The 21837-nt window shown below is 37.7% G+C and overlaps 1 protein-coding gene across 1 annotated transcript in view; it reads right to left on the bottom strand.

The window, feature by feature from the left end:
- Positions 1 to 21837, bottom strand: part of LAMA2 (laminin subunit alpha 2) — a 514111-nt gene that overhangs the window by 43597 nt on the left and 448677 nt on the right. Inside the window, exons 46-50 of the mRNA XM_024551868.4 lie at positions 18807 to 18950; positions 17679 to 17812; positions 15706 to 15865; positions 12810 to 12934; positions 332 to 494 (exon numbers count right to left, since the gene is read on the bottom strand). Coding sequence (XP_024407636.2) covers positions 332 to 494; positions 12810 to 12934; positions 15706 to 15865; positions 17679 to 17812; positions 18807 to 18950 — 726 coding nt within the window. The remainder of the gene's footprint in view (positions 1 to 331; positions 495 to 12809; positions 12935 to 15705; positions 15866 to 17678; positions 17813 to 18806; positions 18951 to 21837) is intronic.

The following is a 21837-nucleotide window of genomic DNA, read 5'->3' as shown; positions in this document are numbered from 1 at the left end:
AATCATCTTCAACTTAGGTCTGTAGAAGAAGACTAAGGAAGAAGTTTCACTCCTCCATCATTCCATACTGGGGTAATCTTTCCTGGGTGCTTTTCTTAAAGGATTATATGGGGAGTTATAGTGAAAATAAGTAATAATTAAATTATATCTGCAATTAACAGTATCAATGAATATATATACATGCTATCTGTATAACTCACTCTTAGCTATCACAGACTCCTTCCTTCGAACAATAATTGATAATTTAACAATAACTGATAACTGTATTAGAATACTAGTGGAAAGAAACAAAAAAATTCAGTCATGGAAGATAAGCTGTGCATATATTTACCAGGTCTTTTGTGGCAAGGTACATCAGGAGAGCACTTGAGGAAAATGTTCTGAACTTGAACATGACTGTGGAGATGTTGGGGTACCAGCGAATGGGGCGGCTGACCATTGCATAGCCTTCTCCATCAAACTGAATTGTCCCCTCACTATCTTCCACCTGAGGACTGAAGAGAGATATTTCACATGAATCAGACAATGTCTGCTTGGTCTATCAGTATTCAGTATGTCAAACTATCTTCTCAGAGTCAATTGTAAGCTGTTGTAGGGCAGAAACAATATCCAATGTACCTTCTATACTTCCACGTCTCTCTGTCTCCACTGCCACCATCCTAGAGTAAGTAACCACCGTCTATTACTAGGACTTCATTAGATGTTTAGTATCTAGGCCACTGATGTTTTAAATGGCGTATGTTTTACTAACGTACTTGGTGGATGATTATATTGATGTTTAATTATGCCTCAGTGGTGTGAACTAGGGGTGTCTTAGAATGGGCTAAAATGCATTATTACATTTCTAATATATATAATGTAACAGCAAGAGGGTTGGATGAAATGAGTGAAGGTGGTCAAAAAGTACAAACTTAGAGCTGTAAGAACAGAAAACATAATGAAATATAGGTCCCTACTCCCTGAATACTTAATATCCAATAGGATTTTCTGGGACAGATTAAATTCAGACAGCACCTCCATTTATTTGTGTGTTTGTTGATCTGTCCTCTTCACTGGAATATAAGATCTATGAGACCAACTAGAAGTTTGGGCCAGGCTCCATGCCAGGTACTAACGCTGCATCCACTATGATACTGGCTAATGAGATCTCAGGATAGCAAATTGCCTCACAGAAACTACACTGATTGAATAATTAAAGAATATCTAAGATAAGTCTTGTGAACATAATATTTAAAAATATTTCTTTTTAAAATGAGAAGTTATATATCATTTACCTATTATCTATCTATTTATCTAATTGATGTTGTTACAGATTAATATCAACTGTGGAGATACTTTTCAAACTTTAAATATTTGCATATTAGCATATATTTGAATCTCTAAAGTTGGAGGGTTTAATACCTGGAGGGTAGAGAGGAGATATTGAGATATATTATAGATATGTCATTGTAACATAACAAGAGCCTAGAATATTATTTGCATGACACCTTGGTTAATGAGAAAAATAATAGTGGAAAAGTATTATGGACTTGTGGTCAAAGAGCTGTTACATCTTTTAGACAAGTTGGCTTTCTTTCTATTCCTGGACCACAGAAGAATAAAATTCTCAAGACAAAAGGAAGGAGTCTTATTGTCTTTCATAATTAGGTCTTGTTAATTTTAAATAATATCTAATTTGAAATAAGATCAAATGTGTACATTTTTTCTAATATAAACTTAAAGATGTTTGTCAATTTTCATGGAAAGTGCTAACTAAAAGTTTGAGGAAGTAAATCAATCTATTAACAGTCTAATGGACAGCAAACAAGTTGGTTATTATTGGCCTTCTTTATTACAACAACTTTATTAATTTCTGGGTCACTGCATTTGAGAAAAGAGAGTGTTGTGTAGAGCCCACTGAGAAGTTTCTTTGATGTTGTCAGATACTAGGCTTTTGCCCTGCATACTGCCATGCTCCAGTGACAACCAGGGAGGGACACAGGAATCACGGCTGACGGTTCTCTGGATGCTTTGACCCAGTGGATTACTTATCACTTAAAAAACAAAAGTAAAAACAACCTAAAACCTCAATGTCAGGGTAAGTGTTAGAATCAAAGCAGAAGTATCACATTTTTATTTTCTTGTACAAAAACATTGGGATATTTATTCCTTGATGCTCTTATGTCCTTGATCTATTTATTCCCTCAACATACCACTAAAAAATAGCAAATTAGATTCAGGGACTCTGGAGTCTGATATGGAATCTCACTAAAGCCCCGCGCGCTATGAGTCACTCAAAACTTTAGGTTTCAATTTCTCGAACGTGAGCTGAAAGAATTAGATTACTGAATGATTTCTAAGGCCCCGTCCTACTCCAATGCTATAGAACATTCTCCCATTCACGCAAAAGACAAATCTGCAGGAAAGCGTTTTGTGCTCGGAACAGCTAAACACAGAGATGTAGCACAGCCTACTTCACTTAATTCATTAGCCAGAACCAGGTAAGTCTGGCTTTAAACAGGTGACACTGAGATGCAGGAAAAATAAGATGAGTCTTTCCAGGTATAGCCTGTACTACTTCAAAAATCTAGCATTATACTAGAGTTTTCCTCTTCATTTACCGAGAAAAGTAACTATTCTTTTTATAATTGATACATGCTAAGTTTCTTAACTTGTTGTGGTTTCTCTTTTGAACCTTGATGTGTGGTCAATTAGTGAGGATTGGCTATGCCACTTGGAACAGCCGTGCCCCGCCCCCTGCATGTAAGCTGTTGACGGTAGAAGTAGATGTATATTGGGGTTTAGTATATTAGCATTTCATCATCATTTCAGTGTTCAGCTAAATAAATTTTACTTGTAGCAGTTACTCTTTTCTACTTTAATCTTAATGTGATTTTCATAAATTAAAAAACAGTAAGATATACTTCTTTTTTTAATATCCCTGAAAGATTACTCTTTATAAACATGACAACAATTATATACTTTCAACTGACTCCTGGATAGGTGTGACTTTCTAAAACTGACATTCTAAGATCATCTTTAAAATTTTAGCAGTCTATGTAGTATAGCCTCATCTTTTTTATCTTGCTGATATAATCATTTCTTCCCTAAAACTAGAATGATTTGTTTTTATATTAAGTTGTGATCTATGTTCTCCTGAAAAGAAAACACACACCAAGAGTCTTGTAAAAATTATTTCTACACATACCAAGGATTATAGGAAAATAGGGTTGGGCAAGTCACTCAAAATTTATGCAACTTTGTAATAAGAGAACTAAAAAAAAATCCCCAATAACAATCTTGGTTGAAATATTAGCATCATGCACAAAAGTATGTTGAAAATAATACATAATTCTTGTAGTAAACATAGAATTTTACCTTAAAAGGCATAGGTGAAGGCAGTTTGATGGCAAGGAATGTAAAGAAGGGTTGACCCTGCTGATTGACAGATGTGCACAGTGAGGGCTGCCACAGGGGAGGGGTGTTGAGACACTGGTGAAAAAGGTGAAGGGACTGGGAAGTACAGGTTGGTCATCACAAAACAGAAATGGGGCTGTGAAGTACAGCATAGTACTTTACAGTCAACAATATTGTAATAACGAGGTACGGTGCCAGGGGGGTGCTGGAAATACCAGGAGGAGCACTTTGTAAAGTATATGATTGTCTCACCACTACGTTATACACTTGAGACAAATACAAAATCATATCAAGTGTAAATTATAATTTAAATGAGTTTGTAAATAAAAATAAATAAAAACAATTTTAAAGCACAATCACGGAGGATATCTGGGCATTGAACACTTCTAAGACAGAGTCTTGGCCAAGCCCAGGGCGAGTTCCTGAGTGACTGGGCACTGTGCACAGGCTGCGTTATGGGTCCAGTGCTGCTGAGCTTGGCGTCTGCAGCTGTACGGGTATACTTTGCATTCATTCAGCTGCCTTTACTTATGGTGCACCCATTAATATGCTGGGAAGAACTGTGTAAGAACCTAGTGACTTCTGCCCCTTTCCGAAACCATTTGCTCGTTCGCCAGTCCTGTGTGTGAGCGAATTCACATTTGTGAATCAAGTGACGCAGCAGGACAGATTTTACTCACTGTTTTCTGCGAACGCACTGTCTTCCGGTCTTCCCAACTTTGCTCTCACTAGTCCCTGGGGCCAGAACCCTCTTCACTTCCCATCTGCCATCTCTTCTTCTGGACTCTTATTCTACGTTAAGGCCCATCTCAAATGTCACTCCTCCATGAAGCAGATCCTGATGCTCTTCACCCAATGTGAATAATTGCAGTGTACTCAGAATGCACCTTTTTAAAGGGATTTTTATTATGCCTCATATGTTGATATTTGAGTGTTTTCTTTTTCTCCCTTCTTGGCCATACGTTTCCTGATAGCCACTACCGGGCTTATTCATCCTATCAGGAAATTGTAAGTGTAAATCTCTGTAACCTGAGAAATAACCCTACACCTATCTGTATGAATACTACTATATTTGTATTAATTTGCATAATACTTTATATACTGAAGGCACAGAGATCTTTGCAGAGTTGATAATTTGTAATGTTATCTTGATACATGATATGCACTGCTGAAGAGACATTTAAATGCTTTTGATTTTTGTTGATAGATAAGCTTTCAAAAATGCTACTTATAAATTTACCAAAGAAACGTTCAGGGAAAGTTGGTGGTGTTTGTGTGTCGCAGAATATTAATGTGGACTTCATTGTCTTTGTTGCATTGAGAGAACTTTTAGAGACAACATTCTGTATGAGGTTTTATTGGAGGTTATTAAGCAAACCACTTTAAATGGGTCAGGATCGCAAACCGTCTTCAATGCTATGTTGACAAGTCTTTAATGGCAAGAATAAATAGGAAGTTGTAAGTTAAAACTTTTAGAGAGAGAAATTGGGGGGGCTACTTTCTTCTCTGAAAATATAGAGGTGCTGAGAAAAATATGTAAAGTGCATTCTGCCACATTAATGGGGAATTTGGGTCCTGGCATGTACCTTTTAAATTGGAAATAAAAAATGTAAACTCTTTAATGTCTATTGATTTTAGAATTGCTATGTGTATATATTACATTTGTATGTATTTAATTTAATATAATTAAAACTGTTATAGCCACAGTTGAATAGTGAGCTCTAAGTTTTTTGTGCTGAGAAATCCTCCATTGATAGCTAATTATTGTATATCCTTTATTCAGATTTATCTAAGAATATTCATACTCCTTATGTCATTTGTTTGCTTATTAAATACTTTAAAATACCTACAGTCTAACCTCTCTCATAATTGATGATATGTATTATGGCAGTTTCTCCTGACTTATCTTGACTCCTTCTCCTCTGCATTTAAGCAGAATCTAAAGCCCATGAGTTTTTCTACTTGAAACACTTAAAGAACCTTATTATTTGAAAAATCCTGTAGAAACTAAAACTTGCATTAGAGTTCGACGTTTCGTTAAAAACAGAAAGGGTGTGAATCCAGGCTTTGTGAGGTCTGAAGCTGAATTAGTTTGAAGAAAATCTCTCTTTAAGAAAAAAAAAAAATTAGGATTCCAAGATGGCTGCAGAAGAGATAGAAGCTACACTCACCTCCTATTGGAGTCAAACTGGATTTACAGCTAAATTATAAAGCAATCAACCTCAATAACCAACTGAAAGACAGCTGAACAGAAATACTATCACCAAAGATTTACAGAAGATGCCACATAGAGACTGGTAAGAAGGGCAGAGATATGGAGAGGGCTGGCCCTGCAGCCATGTGCTGCATCTGAGAAGCTGGAGGGATAACTCCACTGCTGAAGTCCTCCCTGAGGAGTGTAGGGTCTCAATCCCAACCCAGAGCACCAGAGACAGGAAGTGGAGCATCTGACAGTGAAAATCAGCAGGGACTCTGTCCACCTGGAAGAGAAGGGCATCTGCTAGAAACTCAGGTGCTCTCTTAAAAGGCCAAGGCAGAGGATCTTGCTCTAGGACACTCACCTGGGCCCCATTACAGGGAGGGCAACTCAGGGCAAATAGGAGTCATTAAAAAGAAGATCTGGATCATGTGGCCCTGAGGAGAATCCTGGAGGTTCAGCCACTGTGTGGCTTTGGAATGGGGACCAGTCTGGCCCTGCTCCTGCAGGATTGGCGGGTATCGCCCCCCAGTGGGAGACTCTTTTGATATGTTCTTCAAAGTCCCACTGGCCCCAGCCTGCTGAGCTCAGTTCCTCAGGGGGAACGAAGTGCTAATCAGAGCTGGGACCTTTGGGGCGCATCCCTCTCCAAGGCTCTTGTTAGGGACTGAGAAAGTCATTGGGTTGTACTGCTGTGGTTCGGCAGGGAGGGGACATATGTGCCTCCCTCCTGCAGGCTTGCCTGGCACCACCCCCAACAGCAGACTATTTTGATCTGTCCTCCTGAGTCCTGGTGGCTTCGCCCTGCTGTGCTTGCTCCTGTATTGGGGCTGGCTGGCTGCACCCAAAATGAACCTGCAGTGTGCTCCTCCTGGTACAGCTAGGTGATTTGGTTCTGGAGTAGGAAATACTTTCCTTCCACTGAATGCCTAACCATGCTGCCCTCAAGCAGGAGACACAATAGCCCTGTCCTCCCGACCTGATTACCCTGTTCTACCTGGCTCATGCCTTCTGGAAGGGTTTGTGGGATGTGGCCAGACTGGGCCTACTCTACAGTCCTTCTTCAGAAGGCTCTGGAGGAAGATTAGGGAACCTCCAAGTGGCAGAGTAACTGATAGGTGAAGGCGGACCTCAAGGAGCCTTAGACCTTTTATTCATCTGCCCCAGTTCAGAGTTAGAGGATGTCAACCTTTGCACACAACTTGGCCCCTCCCATGCACACTCATCCCTGTGGATGCAGCCCAAAACAGTGAATAATGTGGCAGCTCCAGACAGAGAGCCTGAGGCCAGTTACACACAATGCCTAAACTAAACCCTCACCAGAGCCCCACCCCAAAAGACCCAGAATGAACACAAGCACTGGTGGGCTTCAGTCCACACCAGAGCGTTACCCAACTGGCCACACAAGTGGCAAACCCAAAGGAGATTATGGCAGGCCCCAGACTCTGATGGGATCAACTCCACACTGGAGGGCAGCCCCTGCAAATGACTCATACATGGTAATCGAGGTCTATTGTTATAGTCAGCCAACCTGAGGGATAATACCGCCTATGAACATGCCAACAGCATTCAAGACTCAACTACAACAAGAGAGCACAAATAACCCACACAAGAGTCATTCCTGGAACACTGGGCTCAGGTGATCTGGAAGATTACTGAGCCTCAAAAGACAACTACATCGTAAAGCTGTCAATCACATGTTTTGGAGTCATAGCAGATCTACCTAATATATGGAGAAAAACACAAAAGGCAGGCAAAATGAGGAGACAAAGATATATGCCCCAAATAAAAGAACAAGAGAAATATCCAGGAAATTAAATGAAAAGGAAGCAATCAAGATACCAGATGTCAAGTTTAAAACAATGGTTATAAGGATGCTGAAGGACCTCAGGGGGAGAAAGGATGATCTCAGTGAGAACTTGAACAAAGAGATAGTAAACATTAAAAAGGACATACAAGCCATAAAAAAGTAAGAAATGAATAACACAATATCGAAATGAAGAATGCACTAGAAGGAATAACCAGCAGGTTAGATGAAGCAGAGGATTGAATTAAAAATTTAGAGGACAAGATAATAGAAAATACCCAAGCAGAGGAACAAAAATAAAAACAATTAACAATGAAGAAAGTCTAAGGGACCTCTGGGACAACATCAAGCATAACGTGTAATATCCCTACATCATAGGGATATTAGAAAAAGAAAAGAGAGCAAGGAATTGAGAACCTGTTTGAAGAAATAATGGCTGAAAACTTCCCTAAGCTGGTGAAAGAAAAAGACACACAATCCAGGAAGTGTAGAGAGTCCTGACCAAGATGGGCCCAAAGAAGCCCACGCCAAGACACATTATAATTAAAATGGCAAAGGTTAATGATAAAGAGAGCATCTTAAGAGCAGCAAGAGAAAGATAACCTTCAAGGGATCCTCCATAAGGCTGTCAGCTGATTTCCCAACAGAAACACTTCAGACCAGAAGGGGTAGGCATGAAATATTCAAAGTGATGAATGAAAAGACCTAAAACCAAGACTACTTTATCCAGCAAGACTATTATTTAAAATTAAAGGCAAAATAAAGAACTTCCCAGAACAACAAAAAAAGCTACAGGTGTCCATTACCAACAGACCAGTATTGCAAGAACTGTTAAAGGACTTTCTTTAAGAAGAAGAAGAAAAAAGAAATGTATATATAGAGAGAAACATCAGCATAAAAAATGAAATGGCAGTAACTAAGTATCTATTGATAGTAGGTACTTTAAATGTAAATGGATTGAAAGCTCCAATAAAAAATATAGGATAGCTAAATGGAAAGACAACATGACTCATATATTTATATTGTCTATAAGAACAAAAGATACATACAGACTAAAAGTAAAGAAATGGAAAAAGATGTTCCATGCAAATGAAAATAAATAAAAACAACCTGGGGTGGCAATACCTAGACAAAATAAACTTTAAAACAAATACCATAATAAGAGACAAAGAAGGATATTATATAATACTAAAGAGATCAATCCAACAAGAGGATATAACCCTCATAAACATATATACACTCAACATAGGATCTTGTAAATATGTGTAAAGCAAATCATAGAGAGATTGACAGAATACAGTCACTGTAGGAGATTTTAATACTCCATTGAATCAATGGATAACTCTTAGAGATAAAAAATCAAGACAACAGCAACCTTAAGTGACACACTGGGGGAGATGGATTTAATTGATATTTATAGAACATTTCATCCCAAAGCAGCAAAATATACATTCTTTTCAAGTGCACATGGAACATTCTCTAGCATACACCACATGACACAAAACAAACCTTAATGAATTCAAGAAGATTGAAATCACATCAGGCATCTTCTCCGACCAAAATGGTATAAAACTAGAAATCAATTACAAAAAAACCTGAAAAACACTCAGATACATGGAGGCTAGTTAACATGTTACTAAACTGTGACTGGGTCAGCCCAGAAATCAAGGGAAAAATCAACAGTTACCTTGGGGCGAATGAAAATGAACACACAACAATCCAATATCTATGGGAAACAGCAAAACCAGTGCTAAGAAGGAAATTCATAGCATTACAGGCCTACTGAAGAAGCAAGAAGATTTTCAAATAAACAATCTAATCCTATATCTAAAAGAATTAGGAACAAAACAACAAGCAAAACAACAAACAAACCCAGAGTAAGTAGAGGAAAAAATAATAAATATTTGAGCTGATATAAATGACATAAGGATTTAAAAACTGTACAAAAGATCACTGAAACCAAGAGCTGGTTTTTTGAAAAGACAAACAAGGTTGACAAACCTTTAACCAGACTCATCAAGAAAAATAGACAACCCAAATAAATAAAATAAGAAACGAAAAATAGAAGCAAAACTTGAAACCACAAAAGTACAAAGAATTGTGATAACCATTACAATTACATGCTAATAAGTTGGCAAATCTGGACAAAATGGATGAAGTCCTAGAAGCATACAATCATCCAAAACTGAATCAGGGAGAATTAGGAAATCTGAAGAGACCAATTATAACTAATGAAATAAAAGCAATAATGAAAAAACTCCCAGCAAACTAAAGTCCTGAAATGAATGGTCTCACAGGTAATGTTAACCAAACATTCAAAGAATTATCTTTTTCAAACTATTCCAAAAAATTCGAGATGAGAGAAGACTCCCAAGCTCATTTTATGAGGCCAGCACTATCCTAATTCCAAAACTAGATAAAAATACCACAAAGAAAGAAAATTATAGACCAATATCCCTGATGAACATAAATACTAAAATCCCCAACAAAATATTAGCAAATCAGATCCAGCAATACATTAAAAAGATCATACACTATGACCAAGTGGGATTTATTATGGGGGGTGCAAGCTTGGTACAATATTTGCAAATCAATAAATGTAATACATCACATAAACATAAAAAGGTTAAAATCACATGAAAATATAAACAGATGCACAAAAAGCATTTGATACACTCCAGCATCTATTACCAAACAACAACAACAACAACAACAACAAAAACCTCAGCAAAGTGGGAACAGAGGGAACACACCTCAGTATAATAAAGGTCATGTATGACAAACCCACAGCCAACATCAAACTCAATGGGCAAAAATTAAAAGTGTTTCCCCTAAGACCAGGAACAAGATAGGGATGTCTGCTTTTCCCTATTATTCAACGTTGCACTTGAAATTCTACCCACAGTAATCAGATAAGAAGAAAAAATAAAAGGCGTCCCAATTGGAAAGAAAGAATAGAATTGTCATTATTTGCAGATGATATGATATCACATGTAGAAAGCCCTAAAAGCCCTACTCAAAAACTTCTATGATTGATAAATGAATTCAGTAAAGTAGCAGGATACAAAATTAATATTCAGAAATCAGTTGCATTTTCATATACTAATGATAAACTATCAGAAAGAAACTAAGCAAACGATCCCACTTACAATCACAACAACAACAAAATAAGGAATAAATTTACCTAGGAATAAATTTAACCAAGGATGTAAAAGACCTGTACTTAGAAAATTATAGCATACTGAAGACAGAAATTGAGGAAAATACAAATAAGTGTAAGCATATATTGTATTCATGGATAGGAAAAATTAACATCATTAAAATGTGCATACTACCCTAAGTAAAGTATAGATTCAGTGAAATTCCTATTAAAGGACCAATGGCATATCTCATAGAGCTACAAACAAATATTTAAAAAATGTATATTAAACCACAAAAGACCCTGAATAGCCACAGCAATCTTGAAAAAGAACAACAAAGTTGGTGGTATCATACTAGCTGATATTAAATTACATTATAAGACCATGGCAATCAAAATTGCATAGTACTGGCATAAAAACAGCCATATAGACCACTGGAAGAGAAAAGGGAGCTCAGAAACAAACCCATGGCTTTGTGGTCAATTAATATTTGACAAAGGAAGCAAGAACATGCAATAGGGTAAAGACTGTCTATTCAGTAAATGGTGTTGGAAAAGCTGAACCAATACTTGCAAAAAAATAAAACTACACTACCTCCTTACACAGTATACAAGAATAAACTCAAAATGGATTAAACATTTAAATGTAAGTTGCAAAACCATAAAAATCTTAGAAGACAATATAGGCAGTAAAATCTCAAACATTTCTTGTAGCAATATTTTTTTCTGATATATCTCCTTGGGCAAGGAAAACAAACAAAAAAAAGAATAAACAAGTGATATTACATTAAACTAAAAAGATTTGCACAGCAAAGGGAACCATCAGCAAAATCAAAAGTCAACTCACTAAATGGGAGAACATATTCACCAATGATACATCTGATAAGCATTATTTTCCAAAATTTATAACTTACACAACTTAACACTAAAAAAATAAGACAATCCAATTAATAAATGGGCAAAGGACTTGAATAGACACTTCGCCAAAGAGCACACACAGGCAGCCAAGGGATACGTGAAAAGATGCTTGATGTCACTAATCATCAGAGAAATGCAAATTAAAACCGCAATGAGCTATCATGTCACACCTGTCAGAATGGCTACCGTCAATAAGTTAAACAACAAGTGCTGGTGAGGATGTGGAGAAAAGGGAACACTTGTGCACTGTTTGTGGTAATGCAGACTGGTGCAGCCACTGTGGAAGACAGTACGGGGTTACCTCAAAAAATTAAAAATGGAACTGCCTTATCACCCAGCAATTCCACATCTGGGAATATATCTGAAGGAACCCAAAACACTAATTCGAAAGAACATAAGCAACCCTATGTTCATTGCATCATTATTAACCATAGCTAAGATTTGTAAGCAGCTCAAGTGTCCATCAGTAGATGAGTGGATAAAAAGCTTGGGTACATTTACACAATAGAATACTACTCAGCCATAAAAAAGGTCACTCTTACTTTTTGTGGCAGTATGGATGGACCTGCAGAGTATTATGGTAGGTGAAATAAACCAGTCAGAGAGAGACATATACCATGTGATTTCACTTATATGTGAAATCTAATGAACAAAACAAACAAAAGGGAAACAGATTCATAGATATGGAGAACAGACTGATGATTGCAAGGGGGTAGGGAGGGGGCTGTCTGAGTGAAAAAGGTAAAGAGCTTAAGTAAAAAAAAGACAAGAACAACAGTATGGTGATTGCTAGAGGGGAAGAGGGGTGGAAAAAAGAGGGACGAAGGCATATGGGGAATAAACGGTGCTAGAAAGAGATTTGACTTTGGGTGGTGGGCGTATGCATGATGCAGTGGGCCAATGATATAGTATAGAATTGTACACTTGCAACCTGCGCCACCCCAATAAATTCAATAAAAATAAAATAAAGTAAAAATAGAATATTATTATTACATAAAGAAAAAGAAGGTGTAACTACAGGATGCCTACAGACACGAAGGATATCTGTGGACATGAAGAGAAGTTGAGTGGAAAGAGACAGTAGTCTTAGCTAATTGAGGTTAAAATTCCTGACCATTGCACATTTTACGAAACCATGTGACTATGTAAAAGTGATGCTGAAGCACCTCCCAGAGCTTTGGAAAGTGCCTGCACAATTTGGGGAAGGGGCTTGAACTTCGACTGGCCTCATGGTAAATCCACCTCTAAGTGCGGTCACTTCAAGCCTGCTCTGCAGCATCCGTGTGACAGTAGAAGAGTGCACAATAAAACTAAACCTTCTGTGCTGCGCAGGCCAGACCATCTCAACTAACCTGACGGTACATCCTTTGCAGTCACCTTCTATTTCTCGGAAATTCCACAACCCTATAGGTTTGCTGTCAAAGTACGTCTCTCCCATGCAGCCAGTGAATGTGATCACACGCACAGCATCAGCCTTCTGCAGAGAGAAATTTGATATTTGTTAGAATTTAGAATTTCACTAAAAATCTCCAAGCACCCAGAAGATTTATGAGCAGCAGAATGTGGAATAGTTACTATCCACTCTTTCTGATAATCTCCTTTGTGCACATGTTCATCTTTTAACCACATCGCATCCTCACAGATCCTGGTCATTTTGTGCTATATCGGTGTACCGCCATTTATAAATAAACTCTTCCTAGCTTCTCAGTTGAGGTGAGCTACTTATCTTCTTTGAGATTCTATTTTGTGCATGTCTAACATGGATTTTCAGGAGGATTCAATTATATAATTTACTTATGGTACCGTACAGAGTGGCTGGCACAGAAGGTATTTAATAAATGTTTGTGCTCTTACACCACTAAGAAGATTTCTTCCACATAAGGGGTACATATTAACTAACGCACCCCCCGCAGATGAATTATGCACCCTATGATGGTGCTGTCCCCATTTCCTTTTATGCCCAAGCAGGTTTCCCGTGCAGAAGAATGAAGGAGAGAGTAAATTTGTAAGAAAAGGGGCCATTTGGTCGAGCCTGCTGGTAGACACAGCCCAGGGCCTGACATCCCATAGGGGCTCCATACATGTTTGTTGAATGACAACCTTGGTGTCCTTCTCATAGGGAAAGGTCTTAAGCCTGGTACATAACACAATCCAGAGAGGGGGAATGACACAGTCCGTGGTAGAGAACCTTGCTCTAATTTAAACAACTGTTCATTTTGGCCTTGACATATTACGCATAAATTCTATGTTCTGGTGTCTATAACTTTAGAAACACTTTGCCTAATCTAATCCACATGTCTCTAAATGATCTTGGGTTGAGGGGGAGTGAATTGACATATTTGGGTTTTAGAACAAATGTAAGAGGATGGTCACCGAATAGTTAAGATGGGCAGTTACAGTTTTAGAGTTAGCTCATCAACATGTCCGTCTTCCTCTTGCTGTGAAGAAGAGGCACACTGGCAGGTCGAAAAATATTGATCAGAGCTGATGGCGTTTGTAAGTCAGGCAGTCCTTAGGATTCTCTGCCATGAGTCAAAGACTCTCTTAATTTTCTCCAGAGGTTGATTATCCTACTTGTGGATACTGCTTGCTTTATACTTTGCCCTCCTGCATCCTAAAAATACACATGTATATTTTCCCTCTCCTTTGGATTTTCATCAGCACGTTGATTTAGTTACTTGTTTTTAGTTTTCGGTTCATATTCTGGTGTGGCAGTTTCCTTGAAATTCTTGGTCAAAATCATTAAGATTTTCTATAGATTTCATTTGTGTGTTTTATTTTCCTCTGAGATTGATGTAAGAAAGTTGCTTTGTGCCAGTGACATTGGATAATAATAAAAATGATTTAAGGTACCATTTAAGGTGTGACTACCATGCCTTTGGCATTGGTTGTAAATTGTGTGCACATAGTCTCCCTACTCATCGTGGCCTTGGGAGATGGTGGTTAGAGTGGGACACCTGTGCCTGTAGACCTGTGTTTAACCACAGCTCCACCCATAAGTGCTGTGTGACTTGGGTCGAGTCATTTAACTTCTCTCTTACTTAGATGTCTTAACTAAGAGGTGGATACTACTTACCTTTTGGGGTTGTCGTGAAAAACAAATAATGCATGTAAATGACTTAGGACATTATAGAGCACATAGTAAAATCTATATGAGTGTTATAAAATGCATTATTAATATGCAGGCAAAGTAGATATTCTCATCTCCCTTTTCTTGTTGACATAACAGAAGCCTGAGGGGTTAAGTGGCTTGCTTAAGGCCATATCTTAGTAAGTGATAGAGCAGAGAATCCAACCTAGACTTGATTTCAAAATACACGGCTTTTGCACTGCTCTGCGCTACCCCTATTTTCATCTTTCTGGGAAGAAGAGAAACTGGCAATATGCCCATATATTACTATGTGTCTTATATATTTACATGCAGGTCTAAGAAATAAGAATGATTATAGTTGTGGAATCAATTACAATACTTTAGACTCACATCTGGTACACAAAGCAAATAAGCAACCTCAGTTATAAGAAGGTTCAGTTCTCATAAATTCGGGGTCACCCTGGCTCTGCACGTTTCCTGACTAATGTCACCCTGGATTGGTTCTGACAAACCCAGGATTAACCGTTATATTTGGTTGTGCTCTTACATCTCACCCACAGGTCATTTTCCAACACCTAATTCCATTTAATCAGCATGAGCTTCTTGAAAATGCAGACACTTTGCAATTTGAAATGTACAAGGACCTGCCATGAAGCAATTATGAATATTAAGTACATTATTCTATAAGAATGAGGAGAGGAGCAACTTAAAAACTTTTAAAATCAGATCACAATTTGAAAACTTATGACTCCTGTGATATTTCCCAAGGTATTCATAAACCTTTTAATTAGATGTGGGCTTGAACTTTATAGCACTTCATATCAATAAATCACAAGTTGATTCAGAAAGTAAAGTATATTTAACAATCACTTTGCTTTTGAGGCAAATAAAACAAGAATGTACAAAAATTGATGCCACAGATTAGGACAACATGATAAATATTTAAGTAAATACACATAGGCTTAAAATATTGTCCTTCCACTATTAAATATTCAAAGAAGAAAATTCTTACTCAACATAAATTCCTGTTTTCAAAAATACAAATTGAGTAAAAAGTGGTTGAGCTTTTGTGGAGTTTTGTCATGCTTCTCCCAAAGTAATCATGTCAGAAGCTGTCTACAGAAATGAGGGAAACAGGATGGGGAAGAACTCGTTACCTTCAACTTCCCAGTCAAGCCGCCAACGAAGAGCATTGCATTTGCATCCACATCTAGAATTGTGTACCCTGGAGGAGACACTGAATGGTATGTACTGGGCATAATGCTGGCTTTGGGTCCATCCAGGGCCCTCACAGAAATGGTTCCATTTCTCCCAGTTCTTCCAGGGTACGTGTTGAAAGGAAGTGGAAGGAAATACAGAAAATAAATTATGTGTCACCTTTCCGGTAGCTTCAGGTTGAAAAAGTATTACATGTAGACACTTGTTTTGGAATTTGAGAGTTAACTGGGTATTTAGCTTCAAAAATTCCGGATTCATTAAACTGCAAATCAAAGTCCAATCTTTGCCAGATGCTCCCTGTCTGAGTCAGCCAGGACCAGGAGCAGCCCACCCTGATCCTGGGTGTCCATTGACACGAAATGACACAGTAGCAATTAGCTGATGAAATTGCTGTTGGTTAAACAAAAAGCCTTTTCCCTATGGCTCACAAAACAATTTACTATTTACCAACACATGCAATTTAAACAAATTTATATTACTTCATTTAGCATTTTGTCTAATTTAATTCAGCAAGTGAACCCTTCTGCATTACATACTGCGTAATTTCTCCTAAAATCCCTCACTATATCTTGGATTCAGACTTGCTGAAGTCGTCTTCCCGGAACTGTGCATCTTTTACCGTTTGGCACACCATCCTAATGTATATTGTGTAATATCTAGTCCTCAGAATTGTGGAAACAAATCGTATAAAAGAACTTCACTTTTAAATTCAATTAATATGGTTTTAAAAGCTATAATTATTGTATTTCACTTTCCTTTTAAAAAGTGATAGATTTCCCTGAATTGGTAAATAAGAAAATCCGGTCTCTTTTCTGAGACAAGCTGTCAAAACCAAACTTTAGTGGCGCATTTCTCTCCCTGCTGTCTCGTTTTAGTGATCTTTTCATCTCTGAAGGTGCAGTATCAACCGAAAAACATGGAAACAATAAAATTAATTTATCGAACAAGATGCTTCTTCTTTAACAGAGTATATCTATTCTGATAAAAGAACTGTACTTTGTGAATACGAATATTCTTACGTTCTCAAAATACTGAATCCCCCCACCCTTACCACCACATATGGAGGCACATTTTGTCTGTTGGTCTTTTTCTCTCTTTCATACACACACACTTTTCTGAAGATCTTACGAAGGAATTGAAGATATTGCTTCTCATTAATTTTTGTGTTACATTTTTTATTATGGAAAAATTCAAACATACAAGCATAGAATGGGATTCTATGTATCCATCACCTAGATTTACCAATTACCAGACTGTTAATGAACTGCCTTTGTAGCCCTAAGACCTTAACAATACCTCTTAACTATTAGCTGCCTTGGGTGTAGTAAACAGTGAAGAACTGGGGAAAAAGAGAAGTTGAGGGAGAAGTCTTCAGGATAGGATTGGTTTCTCTGAGTAATCTAGACACTGCTGGAAGTTAATTGAATTACAGCTTCAAAGACAGAATTAATCAATTTCCTGTCGCTGCCCACTTTAAGTATTCATGCCGGCATTTAGACAGTGCACATGACTGTAGGCGAGGTTGCTAGTAGACTAGAAGAGGAACTGTGTGCACCAAGGACAGGCATTTAGGGCAGTTGTTAGGCTCTAGCTTGTTCTGAGTAAGTTGTCTCAGCACTTCTTCGGGTGTGACTGTATGTCTGAAAACAACTTCAACATTTCTATGGGACAGCCAGAAAGGGGGTCCAAAGTAAATAGTCAATCTGGTCAATATCTCTAAGGTTTGTCAGTTCCTAATAGGTGCTACAAAGATAGCAATTCACACATATTTGTGCATCTACACATAATCACATTATGTAAATATATATATGTATGTATATGCCTCCACTTTAAGAAGGTAGTAGTTTTCTTATAAACTTGGAAACTATTTCAAAATTCTGTCATTTATTTTAATCTTTATTGAGTTACTTACCTTGATGCCTCAATACGGTACCAATATGAGTCATCAATAGTCAAATCTGGATACTCTACACGTCCAACTCCAGATCCAACATCCCAGAGGAAGCTTACTTTGCCTTTACGCATTTCTATAGCCAGAAAGTCAATCTAGTTCACAGAAACACAGAAACAATACATATCACATATAAAGCACCCAGAAAGAGAAGGCCAGCAGAGTTCTTTTAATGGGTGCCATTTACAGATATATGAAATAATTAGAAGCTGCGTGAATAAAATTCCCAAACAACATGAACTATTATTACATATGGTTAAATAATACTTTATCATTGTATCTTTAAGGCAACACAGTTGTCCATACTGCTGAGGTGTATGTGCTGATTTAATCAATTCCAATTAGGACTAATTTTGATACTTTCCCTGATACTTGTGGTAGAGATAAAAGCAAATTTCTCCAAGAGAACTGACATTTTGAAGGGCCAGCTATGATTTTCTACAAGGTGACCCCAAACTTCTCACCTGAATTCTAGGTATTGACTTATACAATAAGTAGTCTGTTGAAAAATTATATTCATTTTGGAAGGTTGCCATGCAATGCAAAGTCAAACAGTTTAAACGAAAGGAATTAGAACTTTTTGGGTGGGCTCTGTTAGTTACAACTTCTTTGAGTCATAAACTCAACATGAATCAGAAAATTTTTCATTGGCAAAAAATGAGTACATAATTTTGCCATTTTCATTTACCATGAAAGTTCATTATAATTTCTCAGTTAGAGAAAAGTACAAACAAACAAACAAAAAACAAAGAAAACAAAACACCCCTCCCCCCCAAGCTTTATTCGTATTAGTTTTTCTTTTTAAATAGCTGGATCTGGAAAAATAATTCAAAATGCATGCTGGTATACTCATGAAAGCAGATGTGTGTAAGTACTCTGAAAAGTGCTCTTCATTTCATTTGTCTTCTTACTCGATTGGGCACTTCAGAACTTTGTGAGGTAAGATCCTGAGGTTTTCAAGTCTGAAAGGCTATATTACTTGCTTCTGGGACCATGTTATTGGATTTTGTACATTTTCCACACTACCAGGATTAACCTCTGACTATACATACGCACAGTAAGTCAAGAAAAGCTGAGTATTAGTCTTACAAATTTGGCACTTCCAAGATAAAAAAGGAGGTTGTCAGCAACAGGCGTCTTCACATTGACAACGATATTATCGTAGCTTCCTTTCTTGATTTCTGGCTTGTACGTTCGAATGCAGTCACCTCCCGAAGACACAGATACTTTGATCTTCAAGGAAAACAAGGTACAAAGAACCAAGACTAAATTTCTCAGAAAGTTTAAATAGCTCCCAAATAACCACACAGCCATCATCATCTCTTCTTTGAAGTTATTTTTCTATCATCAAACACTGTCATTAAATGTCCCTATGTAGGCACTATTTTACTCACTAATGAGGGCAGAGAAGAGCAGCTTTTCACCAGCATTTTGACAATAAGCTGTCCACAGCCACGTGTCTTGTTAGCACACTCATATTTTTTGAAGCATGCAACTGAAAAATTCTTCCCTTCATACTTTACCCCTTTATGAACATGGGAACATTTTCAAAAGTTGATTTTACATGAAGCTAATGGTAGTATCTTTATTAGGTTGTTTAATGAAATTTTGCAATTCAAATTTCAGCCATTTTGGTATCATTTCAAGTAGGAAACCATTTTTCTTATAGTTTTCAAGTGGAAATTATCTACCCTCCCATATTCTTGAAGTTGAAAGAGGGCAAACAGATTTTGTTCTAGATGTTCTAACAATAAGAAGAATATTAATCATTCTACTCAGAACATACATTTCAGAACAAATTTTATCTTTTTATTACATTTCCAGGAAATGAAATAAATAATTTTCAATGGCAATCACTACAAATGTATTTAACAGCTCTTTTTTCTATTGACTGGATCTTTAAAAATTACTATAAATTTCTAGGAAAAGAATTCCTATGTGAATAGAACTGACACCATTCATGCCAATTTTTATTTCCATATTGGAACCTTACCTCAGTCACAAATAACACTAGCTGATTATTTGCTTTAATTTCCCTTGGTTCAGATGCAGATCAAAGGGCCCTTTCAGGACATCAATGTTGTTGATTGGGCTCAGAGAGAAGCTGTTACTCTGCTCCCGATAGGGCTCAAAGAAGGGTGCAGAGACAGGGAAAGATGTAAAACTTTTCTTTGCCACTGATTCAAATACCAGCCTTCAGGAAGCCTCTTGGTCCTCATTAGCAGTGAATTTCTATTTTCTCAATCAATCCTTCCAGCACTTGGTGCTATTCATATTGTTTTCACAATGGAAAGAAAACCAATGAACATTATTGTTACCGCCCACCCCATGAAAGGGCTGTGCAGACTCCAAACCAGATAGCCTAGGACACCAAACAAGTCTCCATATTATGGTGACACAGGAGGTGTCTCCAAGAGTCTAGTTAGGGTGTGAGGCAGCAATGGGACTCCAAGAGTGGTATAGATTATACTCAAGAGGTGCTGAATTCAATAGCTATCATCAAAAAATCAACAAACAATCACTGGTGAAGATACAGAGAAAAGAGAATCCTTTTGCACTGTTGGTGGGAATACAGATTGGAGCAGCCACTGGGGAAAGCAGTATGCAGATACTTCAAAAAATAGATTAAAAAAATGGATCTGCCATTTTATCCAGCTATCCCACTTCTGGGACTATATCTGAAGAAAACCAAAACACTACTTGAAAAGAACATAAGCACCCCTATGTTCATTGAAGCATTATTTACAATCACCAAGATATGGAAGCAGCTCAGGTGTCCCTCAGTAGATGAGTGGATAAAACACCTATGGAACATCTACACAATGGAATACTACTTGGCCTTAAAAACGAAGAAAATTTTCCCCTTTGTGATGGCATGGATGGACCTGGAGAACATTATGCTAAGTGAAATAAGCCAGTCAGAGAAGAACAAATGTCATATGATTTCACTCATATGTGGTATCTAATAAACAAACTGAAATAACAAGGAAAATGGGGACAGACTCACAGATGAAGAACAGGATGACAGCTATTGGGGGGGAGGTGGTGGGGAGGGATTGAGCAAAAAAGAAAAAGGACTCATGGACATGGACAACAGCATGGTGATTGCTAGGGTGCAGGGGGCATAAGGGGACTAAATGGTAATAGAAAAAATACAATAAAATTAAATTAAGAGAGAGGTAATGATTTCAATATTGTTTGGATTTAAAAGAGAAAGCTCAGGAGGGGAATTTTGGTTGTGACAAATATGTCAATTCCTACATCTTTGAGCACTTCTGGGGATATGGCAGATCTGTTTACTCTTTTGTGGACTGTACATAAGTTGTGTATTCATACATGGTTTCCTCAACTAATATGCTATCTAGGTAATATCTCAAGTGCGTGAAATTGCGTGTTCAAAAGAAACAGGGGCTAACCCTCATGGAGCCTGGGGGAACAACTGAGGAAGCCTACTGCTTAGACTGCTTTCCCAGTCTTTGCCTTCCTCCCCCAAAGGGTGTGGCCCTGTCTGCTCACTGAGAGGGACAGTACTGGGGTCAATTTTGGTCCCCAGAAAGTTTGGCCTGTGTTCTGGAGAAGATAGTCTTTCCCACTTGTGTGGTTTTCAGCCAAGAAGTTAGTTCTTTGTCCCACAAAAGAGGGAATTTCCCTGCTACATAAAATGCTAGAATAGAGAATCAAAATAAATCACAGAAAAACAGGACTAGGAAATGTACAGCTGTCCTTTGGATGTTAATACTATGCAGCAGCCATACAACGGGGGTTGTCAGAGAATGCTACATGATAGAGGAGCAGCTACACAAAGGTTTATCCAGGGGCTTAAAGATAAAAAGGAGAAGTAAAGCAAGAGAAAGAGGCTACAGTGGAGGGCAGGTAGGGGAAATGCAGCCTTCAGATGTTTTAATGTTTAGGAAAAGATATAAGAGATAGTGAGTTTTTATAAATTCACAGCAAGTGAACCAAAAGCATCATGGGAGAAGAACTTGGCACTGAGTAGATTTAATATGTGAGGCAGGCTGCAAGTGTCATTGACTTTGAAAGAAGATCAGAGGGAAGAAATCCAGATCTGACGGGAGTTCAGGAGTACAACAGATTGAGCTATTTCTAGCAGGAATAATAT

Source organism: Desmodus rotundus, chromosome 11 (genome assembly GCF_022682495.2).
Source record: "Desmodus rotundus isolate HL8 chromosome 11, HLdesRot8A.1, whole genome shotgun sequence".
NCBI classification, from domain to species: domain Eukaryota; kingdom Metazoa; phylum Chordata; class Mammalia; order Chiroptera; family Phyllostomidae; genus Desmodus; species Desmodus rotundus.
Note: the sequence above shows the minus strand (reverse complement) of the source record. Positions and strands in the feature narration are given on the sequence as shown.